This window comes from Centroberyx gerrardi, chromosome 5, assembly GCF_048128805.1.
Source record: "Centroberyx gerrardi isolate f3 chromosome 5, fCenGer3.hap1.cur.20231027, whole genome shotgun sequence".
Taxonomy (NCBI): Eukaryota; Metazoa; Chordata; class Actinopteri; order Beryciformes; family Berycidae; genus Centroberyx; species Centroberyx gerrardi.
In genome coordinates, this window is record NC_136001.1 from 5,019,178 (window position 1) to 5,038,425 (window position 19,248).

At 41.1% G+C, this 19,248-nt stretch overlaps 1 protein-coding gene across 15 annotated transcripts in view; it reads right to left on the minus strand.

Moving 5' to 3' along the window:
- cadpsa (Ca2+-dependent activator protein for secretion a) overlaps nucleotides 1-19,248 on the minus strand; it is a 157,792-nt gene that overhangs the window by 34,216 nt on the left and 104,328 nt on the right. For 3 of the 15 annotated variants that reach the window (XM_078283468.1, XM_078283471.1, XM_078283465.1), the window contains 4 exons: nucleotides 14,104-14,210; nucleotides 10,031-10,187; nucleotides 6,563-6,704; nucleotides 2,586-2,741 (listed from right to left, as the gene is read on the minus strand). In XM_078283468.1, coding sequence (XP_078139594.1) covers nucleotides 2,586-2,741; nucleotides 6,563-6,704; nucleotides 10,031-10,187; nucleotides 14,104-14,210 — 562 coding nt within the window. Of the gene's footprint in view, nucleotides 1-2,585; nucleotides 2,742-5,028; nucleotides 5,179-6,562; nucleotides 6,705-10,030; nucleotides 10,188-11,849; nucleotides 11,859-13,930; nucleotides 13,961-14,103; nucleotides 14,211-18,432; nucleotides 18,502-19,248 lie in introns of all 15 variants that reach the window. The other 12 variants (XM_078283463.1, XM_078283462.1, XM_078283472.1 and 9 more) reach the window with 10 other exon arrangements.

Consider the following 19,248-nt stretch of genomic DNA (forward strand, 5'->3'; position numbering starts at 1 on the left):
AGAAGCTAGTTCCAGTAAGTCTCCAGTCATTGCAGCATCATTAGATGCTGAAAAAGCCTTTGACCAGATAGAATGGCCCTATTTATTTTATACGTTTAAAAAATTTGGTTTTGGTCCCAAGTTCATTAGCTGGGTAAAAGCTCTTTATAGTGCCCCATTTTCCTCTGTTAGAACTAATGGATTAGTCTCAAAACCCTTCTCTATACAACGAGGCGTTAGGCAGGGTTGTCCAGTCAGCCCCCTACTCTTCATCGTCGCCCTCGAACCATTAGCATGTGCAATCCGCTCTAGTGGTGACATACACGGTGTGAACTTCCATGGACACGATTTTAAATTGAATATGTATGCTGATGATATTTTGCTCACCTTAAGCAAGCCAGCATCCTCTATACCCGCAGTTCTTAATTTGGTTAATTTATTTGGCAGTTTTTCTGGATACAAGATCAATTGGAACAAGAGTGAGGCAATGCCACTTAACTCTCACTCATTTAAATCTGATCTAATGGGCACCCCTTTTATTTGGAAAACAAATGGAATGAAGTATTTGGGAATCAACATCATATCTCCTATTACTAAAATCTTCAGCCTTAATGGCCCTGGCATCCTCCAGTCCATCAAGGATGACATCAACAGATGGATAGCCTTACCACTGTCTCTATGGGGTAGAGCAGAAATATTGAAAATGAATGTTCTACAAGACTTACTCATATCATTGCATCTATTCCTCTTAATCTCAAAACTGGTTCAGAGACATCAAATCCCTTTTTATTCGATTCCTTTGGAATAACAAAAAGCCCAGAATCGCTTACAAGAAATTAATTATACCCAGATCCAGGGGTGGTCTAGGAGTCCCAGATGTATTTCAGTATTATCTTTCATACAATGCAAAGTATCCACTGACTTGGGCCTACAAGCCCGACTCTCTGGTAGGCAGCTGGGAATGGCTGGAGAAGCGCATCATATCTGGAAATAATAAAATATCCTTGGCATCATTGTGGTACTGTCCAAGACCACCACCTCTATTGGACAACACTATTATTAGGTTTTCATGCTCTATTGTGAAGCAGCTACACAGGAGATTTAGCATCAAGGGGCTTTCTCTTCCATCCTGTCCCATCTGGTGTAACCCCATCCTTTCAGCTGGAGGATGTACTTTAAGTAACAAAGCTTGGCAGAGGCTTGGCATTACAACAGTCGGACAGATCTTTAGCGATAAAATCTTACCATTTCAACAACTTAAAAATCAGTTTAGCCTTTTAGATTCTTTCTTTTTAACATATGCACAACTATCGTCTGTTATAAATAGGAAATGTAAAGAGGGAGCTGTGCCTGCCTCATGCTCGGAGTGGGATCAGCTTTTTAAGAAGGAAACCTCGTCAAGAGGTGTGGTCTCAAATATTTATAGCTTAATGTTTAGGGCTGCCCCTAATGCATATTCTTCTGTCCAGCTGGCTTGGGAGCATGACCTTAATATATCCATGACTGCTTCTCAGTGGAATACAATTTGGAGGTCGGCTTTGAGCTCTTCTAAATGTGTGAGATTTAGGATTATACAATACAAGATTCTGAGCAGAGCATATATTACCCCTGTTAGATTATCCAAGATGGACGACAAACACCAAGGTTTATGCTGGCACAATTGTGGCAATCGAGGTTCATTACTCCACCTGCTTTGGGACTGTCCAGCTGTTAAAACACTCTGGTTAGAGGTTACATCCCTAATGTCAGAGTTTTTTAATGTTAATTTCCCTGTATGTCCCATAGCATGCCTGCTGGGCCTAAAACCAGTCAATAGTGTTGAAGTCACTGTTGACCGGCTCTGGACATTGGGTTGCTTGTCTACTAAAAGACTAATTCTTTTAAACTGGAAGGAACGTAAGCCAGCCTGCTTCTCTAGGGATTCGTGGCTGGAGGAATACCTGGACTTGCTGAATATGGAACGGGCAGCCTGCCTGTTAAAAGACTTTGACAAGGGCCTGGAGGACCACTGGGACACGGTCCGCAAGTTCCTTGTTTGACCATATAGTAAATAGTAACTGATTACATTCACCCTAGCAATTAAGACTTGTTAAGTAACATAACCCCTCTTTCCCTTCTCCTCTCATTTGTTTTTTTTTTTTTTTTTTTTTTTCTCTTGCTTTGTGTGGCCTGTAGTAAAACCCTTGCTTATTCTGTGACCACTTTCTATATCTCAGGTACCTGCCTCCGCTTGAGAAGGCTTGTATAAAGAATGTATAAGAAAGAAAAGCCTGTCGAATGCTGTTGCGGGCTCTGGGTGTCACCCTTGCAATCCCCCCCCCCCCCCCCATGTTATCTTTATTTCTGTTTTGTTATGCAGTGTTGTCTTTTGTATTACCTTGTCTATTGTGTGTTTTGTATAATGATGAAAATGAACAATAACACTCTTAACTCTCTTACTTAACACTTACTACTAAAGTTGTAGTAATTTGTTACACTACTTATCACTGAGAAAAGTAATAATATTACTGTAAGACATTACCGCCCAATGCTGCATATCAAATTTAAGTATGACCATTGGCTAGCAATCCAAACCTCTATATTATATATTATTTATAGTATCTTACCGTTTTACACAGGATTCAATCATGTCACTGGACATCAGCTTGAGTCGGCTCTCCAGGTGTTTGCCGAACTCCTCCTCTGGCCAGTGGAGATCTCTGATGAAGGTCTGCAGAGCGTCCAACTTCCAGAAGAGATCTTCTGACGTCCCTGAGCCATTACTGGAGGGGCCAAAGGTCATAGGTCAGAGTTCAGCATTCAAAGACAAGAGCTCTATAGGAAGACACTGGGGTTAGAAAGGCATACCAAGGAAAACAGGCTAAGAGGAAAGTCTAGGTCTCAGGATTGAATGTTATGGGGTTTACTGTCATTATCTTTCTTACCATTTTCATGAATGACCAAGTAGTTTCTAACTGAGGTGCGCTTGACTAAATTTGAAATTTCATCCATTTTGGAATTTCATTGAAGACTTCGATGGTTATTTTGGGAGAGTGAGAGTTCATGCACACTCCAGGTTGATTGTTAAAGGAATACACTTTTTGAGAGATTGTCCTGTTGATGAGAACATAAACATCAAAATCATCCACGTGTCCCCGGTAGATTGTTGGCTCCGGAGCTGTATGCTAACACTTTAGCATACACTATGTTGAGTTATAGTAGGCTCCATGCACCTTAGCATACACTATGCATACACTATGTTGAGTAATGACTGGTACAGGACAATGCATTGGGTCAGAAAAAATCAAGATAATATCCTTGCATAAAAACTAACAGGTACAAGAAAAAGACTGACAGACTGTTAGTTTTAAATTATTAGTGGATTATTGGTGTGAAGAGGAAAAAGGGGTTAGAAGTTGGGGTAAAGTGGAGGGCTGCTGGGACTGGGATTACTTGTACTGTAATCCCAATTCCTGCAGACACAACCATAGTCCAAGGAACATCCAGACACAAGGGACCCTCCTCACCCATCTGGACCCCCAAGGAGAGAGAGACCCAGGCCAGTCTGCCCCTCCACAGGGGGTGACTGGAGGGAGGGCAATGGGAAAGGTAGATATGGAAAGATACAAGTTCATAACAAACCATAAAAACTCGCTTTGTGGCAAATCAGTATAATCTGTAAAAGATTTTGAATGCGGATTTTATTTTTTTTGGGTTGCTGTTTGGTTTGCTTTGCATTTCCAAGTCATGTTTTTGCATCTTTCTGCTCTGTAGTACAAATACATGCGGTGGGAGTGAAAATGGAGCGCCATTGCCGGGCCTCCATTTTTTTAAAAACACTGCCTACTCTATCGACTTGCCTCATGCTGCGACGTTGGCATGAACATGGCTTTCAATTGGTGCAAAGGCCTGGCAATAGACTGCCGGCTCTATGTAAGTTCTCCAATATTCACTTTAGATGTTGAGCCTTGAGCGTTACCACCTGATCTTGGGCCACGTTGCAAATTAAACAAGTCTACCGTTTCTGTTGGCATCTTTCCTTGGAAGGGAAGTGAATTAATTACAAAGTAGAATGTGACAGTGGAAGTGCAGCTCTCATCATGTTTTTGCTATGAAAAACTTGAGAGTCGGCTGCATATCCTCAAGATCCCAGGCGAGGGAATAGGAATGCATGAATTGTCACGACAGGGTCACACTCTGCAGGATGCAGCATGCATGCTGGGTAGGAAGGGGTTTTTACACCTTTTAACCCTGTTGTCGGTGCAGACGATGTTTCACTTAGATTTTGATAGTAGCTTGGATGATGTGTCAAGTGTATCTTGAGCTGTGCAGAGTGCGTTCAATTACTGCTCCTAAACATAGCTTGGCCATTACCTTGGCGCACTCTCACAACATGTACACATACATATTAATATAAAAACACTCGCTCAAATCAGACATACCAAGTAATAAGGCATATATAATTAAGGTTCTAAATACTGCAGCAGGCACTGAATACCTGCCATTACTTTTAATCAACATTGACGTTAACTGAAATGTGAAATTGTATCCTTATCTATTCAAAAACAAACTTTGCTGACACTTTGTATGACTACCATGTCTATAATGCATTATAAGGGCAATCATAAGGAATTATTATGCACTCATAATTCCTTATGACCATGCTTATAAGAACACTTAATGTTCATTATAGATAATGACATAACTTATAATGAATTATAAGAATAAGCATCATATCAATGTTTATAACTAGTTATCCATCAGAGGTTGTCCAGGCAACATTTTAATCTCAGTGGGACAAAATCTGAGAGATAACATTTTAAGCATAATATGTTCTAATAAGCATGGTCAAAAGTGAATTAAGTGAATTTTAATTCCTTATGAGAGCCTTTAATGCACTATAGATGTGGTAGGCCTAATCATAGAAAGTATTACCAGAGCTGCCAAAAGGCATAATGTAGCATCCCTCATAAATTCAAATTTTCATTCTTTGGGGTAATATGAATTAGATGCCACGTTCATGCCAAGGACATGTGTGCATGTCTCAGGCTCTACGATACAAATACACACTCTGAGTCATAAATAGCTGCCATCCAGTTGGGTGTAGAAAAGCTGGGCATTTGTGGGAGGTTAACACTTGGCACTGTGAGATTTGGTACTTTGGGCATTTGGAGGTTGACATTTGGTAGGTTGACATTGGGCAGAGTACTTGTTATACTCCTGTGGAGAAGAAACACAGAAAGCAGAAGAAAGAGATTCTATGTCAAACTGTGTTAAAGCAATAACCTGTGGCCTCCAGAGAAAATCAAGTTGAATGCATAAACGGGAGAAAGGAGGAAGTATTAACAACGGTGATATACAATCAGTTAAAGAAAAATAGTAAAAACATAAATAAATGTAGTAGATTTTGGCAATGGCACAAAAGTTTAAATTGACATTGTTCTGGCAATGTTTTTACTAGAGGGGAATTACAGCACAGTACTCGAAAAGTACTGGAGAAGTGAGCATATGGACTCTGGGGGCCGGGGTGAACATATGGCAAATTACATCCCTGCCACAGTCAGTCTTTTCAGCAGTACCAGATGTATAAAAACAACAAACACAATGCAGTGTCAAACAGACAGAAAGAGGAGATTACTGACTCATTGTTTCAGTCCTGCTTGGAAGAAAATTGTGTTCTTACGTCAAGCCAGTAGCAAAATGGGTAATTATTGGACAAGCAAAGGCTAATTGGTTCATTGCTATTTCCACATGCACCCAGACGTGTTACACAGGGGTCAACATTTCAAACCTTATATTTTCTACAAAATCCCTCTGATGGTTTGTCACATGCTAAAATAAACGTAGAAGGGAAAGCCTATGTGTAATTATCATATGTGTTTGTGTAAGAAGTTTGTATTTTTGTACTTGAATAAGAGGTGGCAGGATAACAGTTACAATGCATGTTTGGATTTTCCCTAATATTTTTGATTATGTGATATTGAAATTTATTGAAACCATCTTTTCTTCCCTTTTTTCCCCTTTTTTTTTTTTTGTCAACAATTAAGAAAATCCAAATCCATTTGTACTGTTTTTCTAGGACCTTTTTGGTTGTCTTCAGCATTGTTGCTAGCTAATAACTGATTTATCTTCTGGTTAAACAACATTACAGCTGGGAGAGAAACAAGCTTATTGTCATTTTTTTTAAATTCACTTTGGTATCAACTTTCAAAATGCTGTAGCAGAGCAAAATGTTCTTCTCTGATGAATATTGAACACATATGAGCTTCAACTATTGACTCTTCACCATTCATGATATATTAGGGAGTAATTTCAATGTTTACAAGCTTACAAACTACTTGTTTAAACAGATTTTGCAGTCCAACTCTGTAGGGCCTAGTGCTTTTATTTCACAGCTATTGCAGAAAGATCCAGTATTTTCGTTTTGGCAACTGCTACAGAAAAATGTGCATCATGTGGCATAATCTAGACATGTAAATCTCATCTTACTCTGATTTGTGTTGCTAGTATGGCTTGGAGGAAGGATGCAGGGGCTAGTGAAAATGGCATATTCCTCGAAACACAACGCTATGGAGATAGGTGGGGATAGGTCATGCGTCCTTACTTGACAGGCTCCCAGGATTCCCTTTCAAAGCCCCTGTGGATAGACTGTGCGATGGAGGACTCCATCAGATCCACGTACCGCACCACCAGGGGGGCGTAGAGGTCCTGCAGATGTTTGTGGAACTTCCCATTGCACAGGTTATCTGGAATAGGAAATGCAAGACTTATGGCCAATTGGTCTACATCAACTGTTACGAGATTTTGTTTGCAGTGGCCGAACTTAATGGAAGCTAATAAATGACAAAAGCAGTAACAGTTAGCATTAACACACACACAAATCAAGCTGATTTGGTAGGTGCAGCAGCTCATCCTAAAGGGTGATAATGAATAGTGTCAGGGAAAGCCGACACTGGCTCTTCATTAGCAGGTATGACACAGCGCATCCATTTTTCCAGCTTTCTGACAAAAGGTTGGTATCTCGGGGTGTTTCTAAATACGAGCCGTCACACACATTTCCTCCAATCTCCGCCGGCTCCCAACTGGTAAAAAGGCAACACTGACAAAGACCACAGGAGATAAAATGGAGGCCAGTGTGTGCTAATGTGATGCCTCACGGCTCCACGCAGTGTGTCTGCTTTTCCTCTCCCTCTCTCTCTTTGTTTTTCTCTCCCCCTCTGAGCATGTGTGTGTTTGTGTGCGCATGTGTGTGTGTGTGTGTGCGTGAGTGTGTGTGTGAGCATGTTGGCATGGGAGTCAAGGTCGATGATACACAGTAGGTGCAATGTTTGTTGTGTTCCCTGATTGCCACTCTCCCAATTAGCCACTTGAGCGGCTGCTGTCCACTTGGATGTGTGTGTCCAGGAGTGTGTTCGCAGGGCTCGCCGCGTCCCAGCCACCACTGCTTTGGACCTCATTAACTCCTCGAATGGCGTCCGACTTTGGCGCCTGTCTGGTGCTAAGGCTATTTACTGCTACATAAGTGCACCGCTGTGGGGCAACAGAGCAGATGACCTTCTGTGGAAAAGATGCCCCGTCGATATGGGTTTATTAAAGTGTGCGCTTGTCATGCTTTGCGAGCGGCAAGGGGGCGGGGCGGGGTGGGGGGATGATGTTTGTTGTGTTTTATGCATGCAATGGAATACATGTGGATTGAACTTGGATTGTGAACAATCATTTGGAATGGAAAAGATGGCACACTGGCATGTTGAGCATGTCCAGCCTTTGTATTAACATTGTGTGTGATTACATTTCTTGTTGCATATACAGTATGTAGATCAGAGAACTATCGACGCACTTTCTCTTATCTAATTTTACTGTGGAGGTCAATGAAGAAATTGGACAGGAAAAATACTTCTGAAGAGTGCAAAGTTTCTACTTTTATGTTTAGTGATGGAGGGATGATTATTTCTAGTTTATTATTAGTTTATTATTATTATTAGTTTATTTCTGACATCTATTATTGACACAGCTATTCCACACTGTGCTCAAGTATCATGAAGCAACACCCTAAAACCATATTATGGATGGATTGGGACTTGAGATAATACATGCTAGCAAGAAATGTAAAATTAGAGCAATCAATTTTGAAAAGAAAATGATTTCAAAATGTCTTAGTATAACCTAAAGATGAAATATGAATAATATATGTGCTGAAATGTTGAGCAATTGTTTTTCTAGTGAGACAATTTAGCCCAAGCGAGTAAAGGTGGCAAATGCTTCTGCAAAATAGAATTTTATGCTTTTGGGATTTCATAATTTTCAATGGATGTAATCCATTTTGATAGAAAAGAGCACTTTGCTCAGATTCTGCACTAACAATCACAAAAAAAAATGTATTCAGAATTAATTTTGTAGCACAAGAAAATGTGCAAAAAGTCAAAGGGGGAGATTTTTATAGTTACTGTATGATTTGCTCAGTTCACCTGCCAGAAACAACACCTTTCTTCTGTTAACTGGTGGCTGGTGTAGCTATGTCCATTGCTATGCACTTAATTTGCCACTTTCACACAGTTGACAGTTGCAGAAAATGAAAAGGTGGCCAATTTGACATCACTAACAAGTGAGCATAACAAGCTATTTGCAATCGTCTCTGTTCAGCTGGTGAATGAGTGGACCGCAGTCTGTCTTCTCCTTGACTCCCGACTGACAAGCTCAAAAGGGAAGCATTCCCCAGGGACAATTAGCGCCCTGCAGATTCTACATTGTGGATGGTGGAGTGTATCCTTTACAGGACCGCGGACAGCTCCCCAGCACTCCTTAGGCAACTGCATGCAGTTCATTAGAGAGATGGCTGGCCTGCAGCAACCACAGTGAAACCTGTTCGGGGCTCACCAAGGTCTTTGATAATATGCTCCTGGCCCTTTTCACACAGACACATCCCAGTGTGCAACAGCTTTGGGGAGCAAGCATATTTCCCTATTCATGTCAATACATGTTTGTCAAGTAGTCCTTGGACTTCAATTTTCTTTCTTTCTATAGGATGTTCTTTGATGACTTGATGTTTTAAGCACAAAACCCTTTATCAGAATTCGGCTCTTCCTCTGATGGTGAGCACATACTATTTTTACTGTGAGCTCTTACACCAAAATGAGCTCCATTTCACAGCAGTGCTAACAGCTGTGAGTCAGGAAATGTACCCATGTTGCTTGGAAATAAACCATGATACTGTGTCACAATGTGCATGAGGTTGGTTTCCTATTCACGGTCAGTGGAGCAGTTTTTTAACCGTATATCTTGGCTCTCTTGCTTTTAGCTTTTGGACAGGCTTTGTTCATGTTCACAAATCAAGACTAAACTGCCCAAGATCAGAGGACTGATGTGTGATCCTGCTTAAAAATAGGCTTTCCTATTATAATGCTGATTTTCAACACTATGTTGATGGTTTTTGAGTCCGTTTCAGTTACATTTGTATCACATCAGCCTCTTGTTTTCTGCAATAAGCTAAATGTCCATCTCAGCAAACACTCAGCAAAAAACATAATAACCTTTGCCAACGTTGCATTTTAGTCTTTTAGATTTGGAGCTGAACTGTTACTCTCAGTGATGTAGTGGGTAAAAAAAAAAGTGTATAATTATTATATTTAATACTTATATTTTCAGAAAAGCATTAGCAGTGCTATATATAGCATTTTGAAATATCAATATATCATTGTAAAATGAATTGTGATGCCTTGGTATAATTACCATAAACAATTGCACCCATGGTGGAGATGATTGGTAGCCTCTATCTCTACTGGCATTGTTAGTGCTTTGCACCTTTAATTTATGCCTATTTTTTCTTTATGATGTGTATTATGAAATTATGTTATGAAGATTCATGTCAACTCAAAAAGGTGGGTAAACTGAGTTTAAGTGGGTTTCACGCTCCACTACATCCCTAGTTTTTCTCTTTGCCAGCTATAGTGCGAGAGATCTAGTCCAAGACCATGTGCCTCTACAGGTCCTGCTAGACCAATGCCAGGCATGTACAACTGCTTCAAGCCCCATGCTGAGTGCTGAACATGTTTCCTTATAATAGCTCCCCACTCACAGTCGATCCTCAGGAAGTCATTGAGCAGCTGGAAGAGGGGGAAGCTGTCCCAGCTGTCGGGTGGCTGGACCTCTAGAGCGGCATCCATGTCCACAGAGTAGAGAGACAAGAAGGTCTCGGCATGCTCCACCATAAGGTCCGACCACCATGCGAAGGCCTTTGGACGTAGAGAGGAGGACAGAGGGAGAGGGAGAGAGTGAAAGAAAGAGGGGACGAATTAGACAAAGAGAGGGTACGTTTGAATTCCCCCCCCAACAAGCACCTCTGTACGCATGTACTCTAACAGTTTGATTCTCATTCAGTAAAAAGGTTGGGAAAAGGGAAGAATGTAACTCCACTGATCTAGAGCGAGGCTCTTGGCTCTCTCTCGCGCGCTTTTCACAATATGAAATCAAGTTGTCGCTTCAACAACTTCACTGGGTGATCTCCGGAGGGGACTCTTCACAACTTGAAGCGGAAAAACACAGCGCTCGAGCACGGAGAATCACACGCTTTTCTGTTGGCCCACAGAGGGAACAGCAGCAGCTCCTTGACGAGCATGGCGGGGAGCTACTTAAACACTCACCCGTAGCTCCTTCACCGAGTCAATCATATAAAAAAGGCGCGAGCTGTGCCGCACTGATATCTCCCCATCAAATAGATGCAGTGGAGTGACTGTTAGGGACCAGGCTGCTCTCATGCACATCAAAAACATTCGCTTTCCCCCATGCACCTCCACTCTTTCCATGGCCTCTCGAGGGGGACCCCTGAGGACCCATGGTGTTTGCTCATTCACATCGAGCCGTCAATGCTGCAATGTGAATGTACCCATGGGCTTAGGTGGCGAGGGGTTGGGGGGTGGGGGGGTTCATGCACTTGTGTGCCATGGGAGCTTTTGGCATCAGTTAGTTGGGATATGGGATAGTTGGCAAGTAGCATGAGCAATAACCAGCATCAGAATCACATAAGTGAAAACTCTAAAAAAAAAAAAAGCTTGTGACCTTGAATAATAATTCTGATTTAGCTGAAGGCTGTTGCTACTATAATTCCTATCAAGTCCCAGTTTTTGCACTTCAATCAATTCAGAGACTGCACCGGCCGTGGTCTGTAGTTATCACTGTCATATTTGAGGTCTGATTCTGTTTACTGCATGTTGTGAATTGATTGAAACAAAAATGGAACAAAGGCCAATTCTTTCATACTGTCATGGTTGGGGTCTAGTGCTGGTTAGGCTGGTCTACTGTTGTGCTCATCATTTGGGAGCACTGGAATGCATTTTATTGAAATGCAACGACAGTGATCGCTTTATCCCTGATCACAAAAAGCATGCTTAGCATTTTCTCCATTGTGTGTCTTGGGTGATCCAATGGAGAGGAATGGGTTTGTTTGGGGAGGTGACAGACATTTCTCCTTCCCCTTCACAACACCTTCCTCAAGCTTACTAGACTTGGTAGACTAGATCATACATGGGACCAGGGCCAGTTCAGACAGTTCAACACAGGTGCACAGATCAGGGTATACAGGGATGATGCTGTAGGTATACAGTAGGGTGTTGGGCAGGTTAATGAGTTCAACACAAAGAGACACTGCCTAAGTGCTTGTCAAGGAGTGCCTCATCACCAAAGGCGACACTGTTGCTAGCTCAGAAGTTAACAAACATTGCCACAAGCACTTGATTATCAGTATGACCATAAGTTGAAAGGGGTGCTGGGGCATTGTTGAGAAGGGAAAGATTAATGACCCTCTACAACAATAGGCATATCATCAGGTACATGCACAGGACTTAAAGGGGAGGAAGACAGGGCATATGCCGCTAAAAATCAGTTGAATAACCACATACCTCTTTTCCCTGTTCAAATATTTCCCCGCAAACCAAATAAACAATTGAAATAAAAAGCAGAGAGGGTGTAAGTTAATTTTACTTTGGTCAAATATTAAACCTCATTACTTACTGACAGAAAAATTATCTGACAAGGACTGAAAAACATAGCATTTAAAGGGGGGAAAAAAAGATACAATCCATGGAGAAAACCTTAAATTGAAAGAAAATTCTAAAATCTCAACGTTTTCTTTTTTCAATTTCAGTTTTCAATTTTCTTCATCATTTCATCACTTTTGACTGTGCCTTCATGATGCGTTTAGCTCAACATTCATTTCCAACAGTTTGCCAGATAGACTGAAAAGCTGCATTGGCATTGCAAGGAGGACGTGATATGAGGATGGAACTGTGAATCAGAATGGCACCTCCACACTACTCTTTACACCTTGTACTTCCTGGCAGGGACAGCCCACTCTACAGGAAGGACCAACTGTGATGATATGACGGATAAGGGAAGCCCTTTATGCAACAGGATTGATTCAAAGCAGTGGGTGGTCACTGGTGAGGGATTTTCCTTCCACTTGGGAGCTGAGTGTATATGAAACCTTACGACTCCCAGTAAGGAGGAGGCAAAAATTAACTTTGTTCAGTTTATCTTCTTAGACTTAACACTATTTGGGAGAACCCTTGCAGATAGCCCACTGATGATTTAAAAAAAAAAGATTTTAAAATTTTTGTGAAAAACCACCAACTGCAATTCTGATAATGAGGAGCTGGTTCAAGGATCACTGTAGAATCAGGGGAACATATTTGATGGGGCATCTACACAGAGGCTTCCCAAAGTTATTTTTCAGTCAATAAACCATACTCAATCTATGCATAGTGATTGATTGATTTATTTGATTTATTGATTATCACCCTTGTTCATGCAAAACAGTGTGAAATGATACAACTGTTGAGTGACAGTTCACTGTGTCCAAGAGGGTTTGACCATGTGGCCTCTTGACACCTGAAGTCACTCCCTAATTCAATGTCCTATAGCGGCTTTTCAAGTGATGTAATCCACCCTCTGGCAGCCATAGTGTAGGTCCTAAGCTCTTGGCAACAATGGCTGTGAATGGCTGATTGTATTTCTAAACTTGTATCTTGACCAGCTCAGCAATATGGAATAGAAATGGTTAATTTCTGTGTTGTTTTTGACTAGTATCACCACTGATACATCTGATTGGTTTTGTGTTTAGATGTCAGCTTGTTAGCTAGCTGATTATTGTATCTCGTCAGCCAACCATCACTGTTGTTAACTGATTTGGACACTAGCTAACATATCTAGTAGAAGCTAACATTAGTAGTTAGCTAATTGAATGTTATCATTAACAACATTGGTTGCTTTGTTACAGTAAAAAAGCTTGCTATCTAGTTACCTTGCTAGCAACGCCAAAAACCAACTGTTCGTTCAGGTTAAGCTGACTTTTCTGAAGCTTCAACTCAGAGGGATGAATTCACAAAGAATGGATAATGACTGCTGAGCACCATTTTTTGCAATTGCGAACACAATCTGCGCTGTCTCAATGTTCAATTCACTAAAGAAAGTGTGCAAATCAAGTAATCGCGCAGACACTCCCGCACAATTAGTGCTGATTTCAATTAGCGACGAGACAAACGACAATCGTCTTTGGACAAAGCCACGGAAATGCGCCCTGACAATGGCTTGCAAAACATCCCAAACTGCCCTGTTGCTTAGCAAAGCAAATGACGTTAATGTTAGCATGCAAATACTAGCCGCTATACTACTTACACTAGCTTCTACTAGATATGTTAGCTACTGTGCAAATCAGATGTGTTTACAATAAGACATATAGACGTGATAGCTGACCAGATGGTTAGCTAGCTAATAAGCTAACATTATCTACACACAAAATGGATGAGATGTGATTTATTAGTTCTCAGTCAAAAACAGTACAGAAATGAATCATGTCTTGTTTACACCCACTATTGCCAAGAGCTGAGGACCTCCAATATGTTCACCTGGAAGCCACCTATAGGCCTACAGCCACACGCCAACATGCACTGGTGAGATATGGAAGAGGAGATCAATACTGTACCGACTGATTTCCACTGCTTGAGCCTGAAGCCTGTTTAATATAAGAGCCAAAAATACTGTAGATTCTCCAGAGGTGTTTGTCATTTTTTGCCTTGACCAAGCATTTTGAAGAGAATTTTTGGTGTGTGTGAGTCAGTTTTGCACAGGGGAACACATGTATACTGGCACACTGACCTCAGCATGGTGCTCCTCATTCTGTTGAAGCACCTCAATCACCAGCTCAGCCAGGCGAATGGTGTCCTCCAGTTTTTTGGCAGGGGTGACTAACCGCCCTACATTCTCTGGAGCACAAAGGTGAAAGGTCAGTGTGGGCAGCCTTAAAATCACACCAGTGTCTGATCAGTATGTATTCTTCATTAAACAAAGGCTCTAGTACATAATTGCTACTGTAGGCATGCAATTTAAATAGATGCAATTTAATTAGATGATTATGTCATCACCTTGAGTTTTCCTGGACTGTGTGTCGTTTTGATATTGAGGTCGTATAAAAATAATAAAACATGCATGTTCCCTAATACTTGAGCTAAAGAAATAACTAACTCACTAATCAAATGTTCGACTTAAAAGCTGCCTCAAAAATTATCCTGGTCGTGTCTATAGTGTCAGTCTCAATTACTGTGATCAATCTCAAATGTCATAGAGATGCATTAAAAATACAGTCATGAAATACAAACTCGTTATAATTTCACTTTTACAACATATTGTTAAACTTATTTTTTTCTATCAGTAGTTTTAAGGCAAACTATCCCTGTAAGTGTTGAAAGCACTGTCGGACAGCTGGAACTAGTGATGGCCTGTGGCATGTAGAGAATGAGTCACATCGTTGTCACTCTGCCATTGCTTTCCCAGCACAGTAATGACGCCATCCAGAGAAAACATGGGCGTAATGAGTCAAAGTAAAGGGGATGTAAACAACAGGTACGCTGGACACTCATCATGCAGTAATGTGGTGATTATGTTGTGCAGATCTCCATGGCATTTGCCTACAGGTGTCCCACATCCACACCTTGGCTGATTGTTGCAAATGTGACTGTTACACGACTAGTGTCTGCGTCTCATGGGGTGCCTGCCGTCGGACTATGTTTGTCTTTCTGGTGGAACTGCTGTGACCAAGATGGGGGTCATTCAGTTTTAAAGTTGGTTGATTTTGGAGGTGAAATTGCATCTCACTTTGTATTGAGACTAAAAAAGCACCACAATGAATTTAAATGTAACTTCCATACTATGTCCTTTGGCGTGTTCAGTGACGCGAGTCCTGTTATTTTATTGCACATTGAATGGTATACAGTAGGTTAAAAAAAACATGATTTATTAAAATAATGTTGAGTATAGCATGCCTGTAATGGTCAACATGCTATATGGTTAAACAAAAATGGTTCAAACAGGTTTGTGTGTGTGTGTGTGTATGTGTGTGTGTGTGTGTGTGTGTGTGTGTGTGTGTGTGTGTGTGTGTGTAAATATAAAAATATGCACTAGTAATGGTGCAATTTTGGTGATTTTTCCTCAGCCTTGGTTATTCACATTTTAACAGTACGCACTTTACAGCATAATGCACACACGCACACGCGTACACACACACACAGTTGTGCTTTGTAGGAGTTGAATTGACCATGTCCAGAGCCAGGACTGTGTGAAGTCCACCTACTGGCAGAGCACTTGCGGCCCAGTGGTGGTTGTGGACAGAATAGTGGGCCAAAGGGTGAGCACTGCTGCTGCAACTGCTGGAGCTTAAGCAATGCTCCAGTCTTTTAACATGGCTGGGAGCTTCTAAAGAATGGGACTTCTTTGCTGGTTCAAAGGGGGGATTGTTAGGATCTAGTAATGCCTGTCAAGGAAGGGGTATTATGTCAGAGTTTGGGATGCCAAAGAACAATCGTTTTCTACAAGCTACACATGTTTGACTGTTTTGTATGAATTACTTTGTGAAGTTTTAACTGACTTTATCAAGAAAGTGAGTTGACAGCCTCATACATGTTTTACCTCAGTAATGAGAGGTCAGGTTTGATGGTGATGGCTGTTATCTTTAAAGCTGCACTAGGTAACTTCACACTTTGGCACTTTGTTTACATTTTTGAAAGTTTTAAGAACTTTATTACAACAGAAATCATGTAATGTGATGACATTAAATTATGTCAATTTCTTCTTAGTGGCTGGTGGGGAGGAGATGGTGAAAAAATCTTTAAGCAGCAGGTTCAGCCATCACTGGTGAGTCCAACTTTTTATGTTCCTTCGCTGTTGTTTAGGAGCCACTTTTGTATTTCACTCTTTCGTCACTTTCTCTTTGTCGAGGCGATTTCCCATCAGTGACCACACCTAACACCTGAAAATAATTTGGGCAAATCTACAGAGTCTCCATTAGTGGCGATGGGACGCTCCTCTCTGTTGCGGCCCCACTTTGTGATTTAGGCTGATAAGGCGGGTGTATTTTTATATAAAACTTGGAGTTACCTTACATTGTGTCAAGCTAGTATGATGTCAGAATTGGTAGACATTCATTGAGGATTCTTCTTAGTACTGAAACAAGTCACCTTGAGATGAAATGCACAATTTTCAAACACACATGGAAGGTTTTTCATGCATTTCTTACAGAGGAAGTCATTGCCTTGATTGCAATATTTGAAATACCAACTGCATGCAAGCAGTGTTCTCTTACATGTACCATAGTGGCGGGACGCTTGCAACAAAGCAGCACTCTCTCTGTAATGGGTTACTTATTAGTGATTTCCAATGGCATTGTGTGAATCATCTTAAAATTGCTTTCTCCATCTTTGTTGCTCATCAGCTCACTCCTTCTGTCCTTTCTTGTTTTGTCAGTTGTCCGTCCGTTTCTCTGTCTTTAGAGTGTGGGTGTCAATTGGGTAGGACAAGGTGTGGCACTCTCACTGAGTCCAAATGTAATCTATTAGTTTTTATATCACTAGAATGGAGAGCAAAGATCAAGAGAAACCTATTTGGAAGCCATATTTACGAAAAAATCACATCAGGGAGCATTCAGGACCAATGTTCCCTCTAAGCTGATAGTTTGGTGACCTACGTCTAATAATTTATCACATTAACCAAATAACATCTTGTCAGTCGTCAGTCATTGCTCCACTTTGTCCCCGGAAATTTTGTCTATTTATATAAGCAGGTTTGGAAGTTTTGTTTGCAAACAATATTAGGTCCAGGGACTAGTTTAATCAACTGACACCCCCGCTTTAGCGAACTTTGCAGACACATATTTTTTGATAGCTTCAGCATTTAAGACAATTCAGCAGAGGACCATTGGCAAACTGATGGGAGAACTACTTGGGGTCCACCAATATCAGGAAAGGCTACATCTCCATCCCAAGAATTCAGTGCAGTGGAGAAACTACAGGGTGGGAAGCATAATGCCGTCACAACGTTCCTGCAACATTCCCGGTCATGCTCCTTAGACATTGCTCGGCAATGTATCAGGGAGGTTGTGATACTGTAGGTTATGGTGCTATGGTTTTAGGTAGGCTGGGGATGTTCTAGTCAGGAATGAGCTAATAGGAGAGGTTAGACATACAGTACAACGTCACCTGGATCCTTCAGTTTTTTCTGAGTTTTCTCCGCTAAGCGAGTAAGAAAATCGGTTGCAAGGATGGAGAGGGAGGAGGAGAGAAAGGGGAATGTGTCAGGAAGAAAGTGAGAGAGAAGAGAGAGGAAATTCAATACAAGTAGCATAGGAGATAAGGGAAGGCAGGAGTCGGTAATAGGAGTAAAGGCCACTCGATAGCCACCCATTCAACTTTCATCTGGAACCCTTGAGCAAAAGTACTCCTGTTGTGGCACATTTTGAGATATAGGAGACTGGATATTGGGAGCAAAAAACAGAGCAATATGAAAAACAAGGCGTCTTGACTTCAACATAAAATCCAATATGGACAAATCTGGAAAAACACAGCAAAAGCCTGTTAAAATAATTTACAAATATGTCAATAGCAGATCATCTTTTGATGGTTTCATTTGCAGACAGACATGTGGACAATGAGCACTCGCAAACGTTGCTTTTACAGCTGGCCAAAACCAACCGGGTCCAAAGATGTTTCACTGGAAATATCTAAAAGTCAATAAAATACCCTTTGGAGTTACTGTCGGATGTGGATGCCCTATTTGAATGGTGCTTCTTAATCGTGTACCATGATCTTACACACTGAAGAGGATTTACACAGAAGCAAAGTAAAAATGCATTCAAGTCACAGACAAACAGAGAAAGGGGGTTGGGGCAGGACAGAAAACAAGCCGACATAAAGATTAGACATGGATGTTTTCAGTGGATAAGACCTAAACTGAAACCAAACCTTATCCAGAAACTGTAACAGGTGGCGTTCACGGACAGAAACAACAGATTAAAAACAGACCAAAAGCACTTGAGGGATGAAGAAACCAGGAAATATGAGGTAGCTTGTGGTGGTTGGCGTGCATAGGGGTTATAAGAGGAAAAAAAAAAGGGTGGAGAGGTGGAGGGCGAGGGTGGGGAATGAGGAAGGTACTCACGAATGGTTAAATCCATCACTTGAGACGCCAAGCAGAAGACAGGATGCTCATACATCTCTCTCTTTTTCCCTACAGAGAGAGAGGGAGGATACCGAGGCATGCAAAAGGCCAGGGTCAGAGAGGAGGAGCAGAGAGTTTACTAGGGTTTGACCGATATGAGTTTTTCTAGGCCGATACCGCTATTTTCTGCCCGAATCTGCCGATAGATGATGTTTTGTGCTGATATTCAATATCTTAAAATTGTATCATTTTCATTCCAAAACACAAAACAAAAAATTCCACCATGGACAGCTTTTAGACCAAAGATTAGAATGGCGATGACGCAGCAAAAAACATCCACGCCTATAAAGTGCGGTACAAGTGTGAAATCCTGTTCAATTTCTGTGGTTGCTTTTTCTGAGTTCTAATAATTGATGGTGTAAATAATTTGTCGTTACTTTTTCACGGTTGTCGAACAACAGCAGGATCATTAAATTGTTTTTTTCTTGAAGTCTCAAAATGCAAACACGACTCCTCTCTTGAACGGAAGTTTGCTAGCTTGTTAGCATTTTGCGACTTCCAGATAGTTAAATTATAATGATCATGCTGTTGTTTGACAGACAAATTATTTACACCATATGCATTTCATATCAATTATTAGAACTCAGAAAAAGCAACCACAGAAACAGATTTTTTTGTTTTGCCCATAGAAATTGAGCGGGGCATATCTCTTGTGCTGTATTTTGTGGGTGTGGCCCATTTGAAACGTCATGCCATTCTTATCTATGGAACACTAAAACAAAAAAATATAACCACCAAAAATAATAGTAATAACAT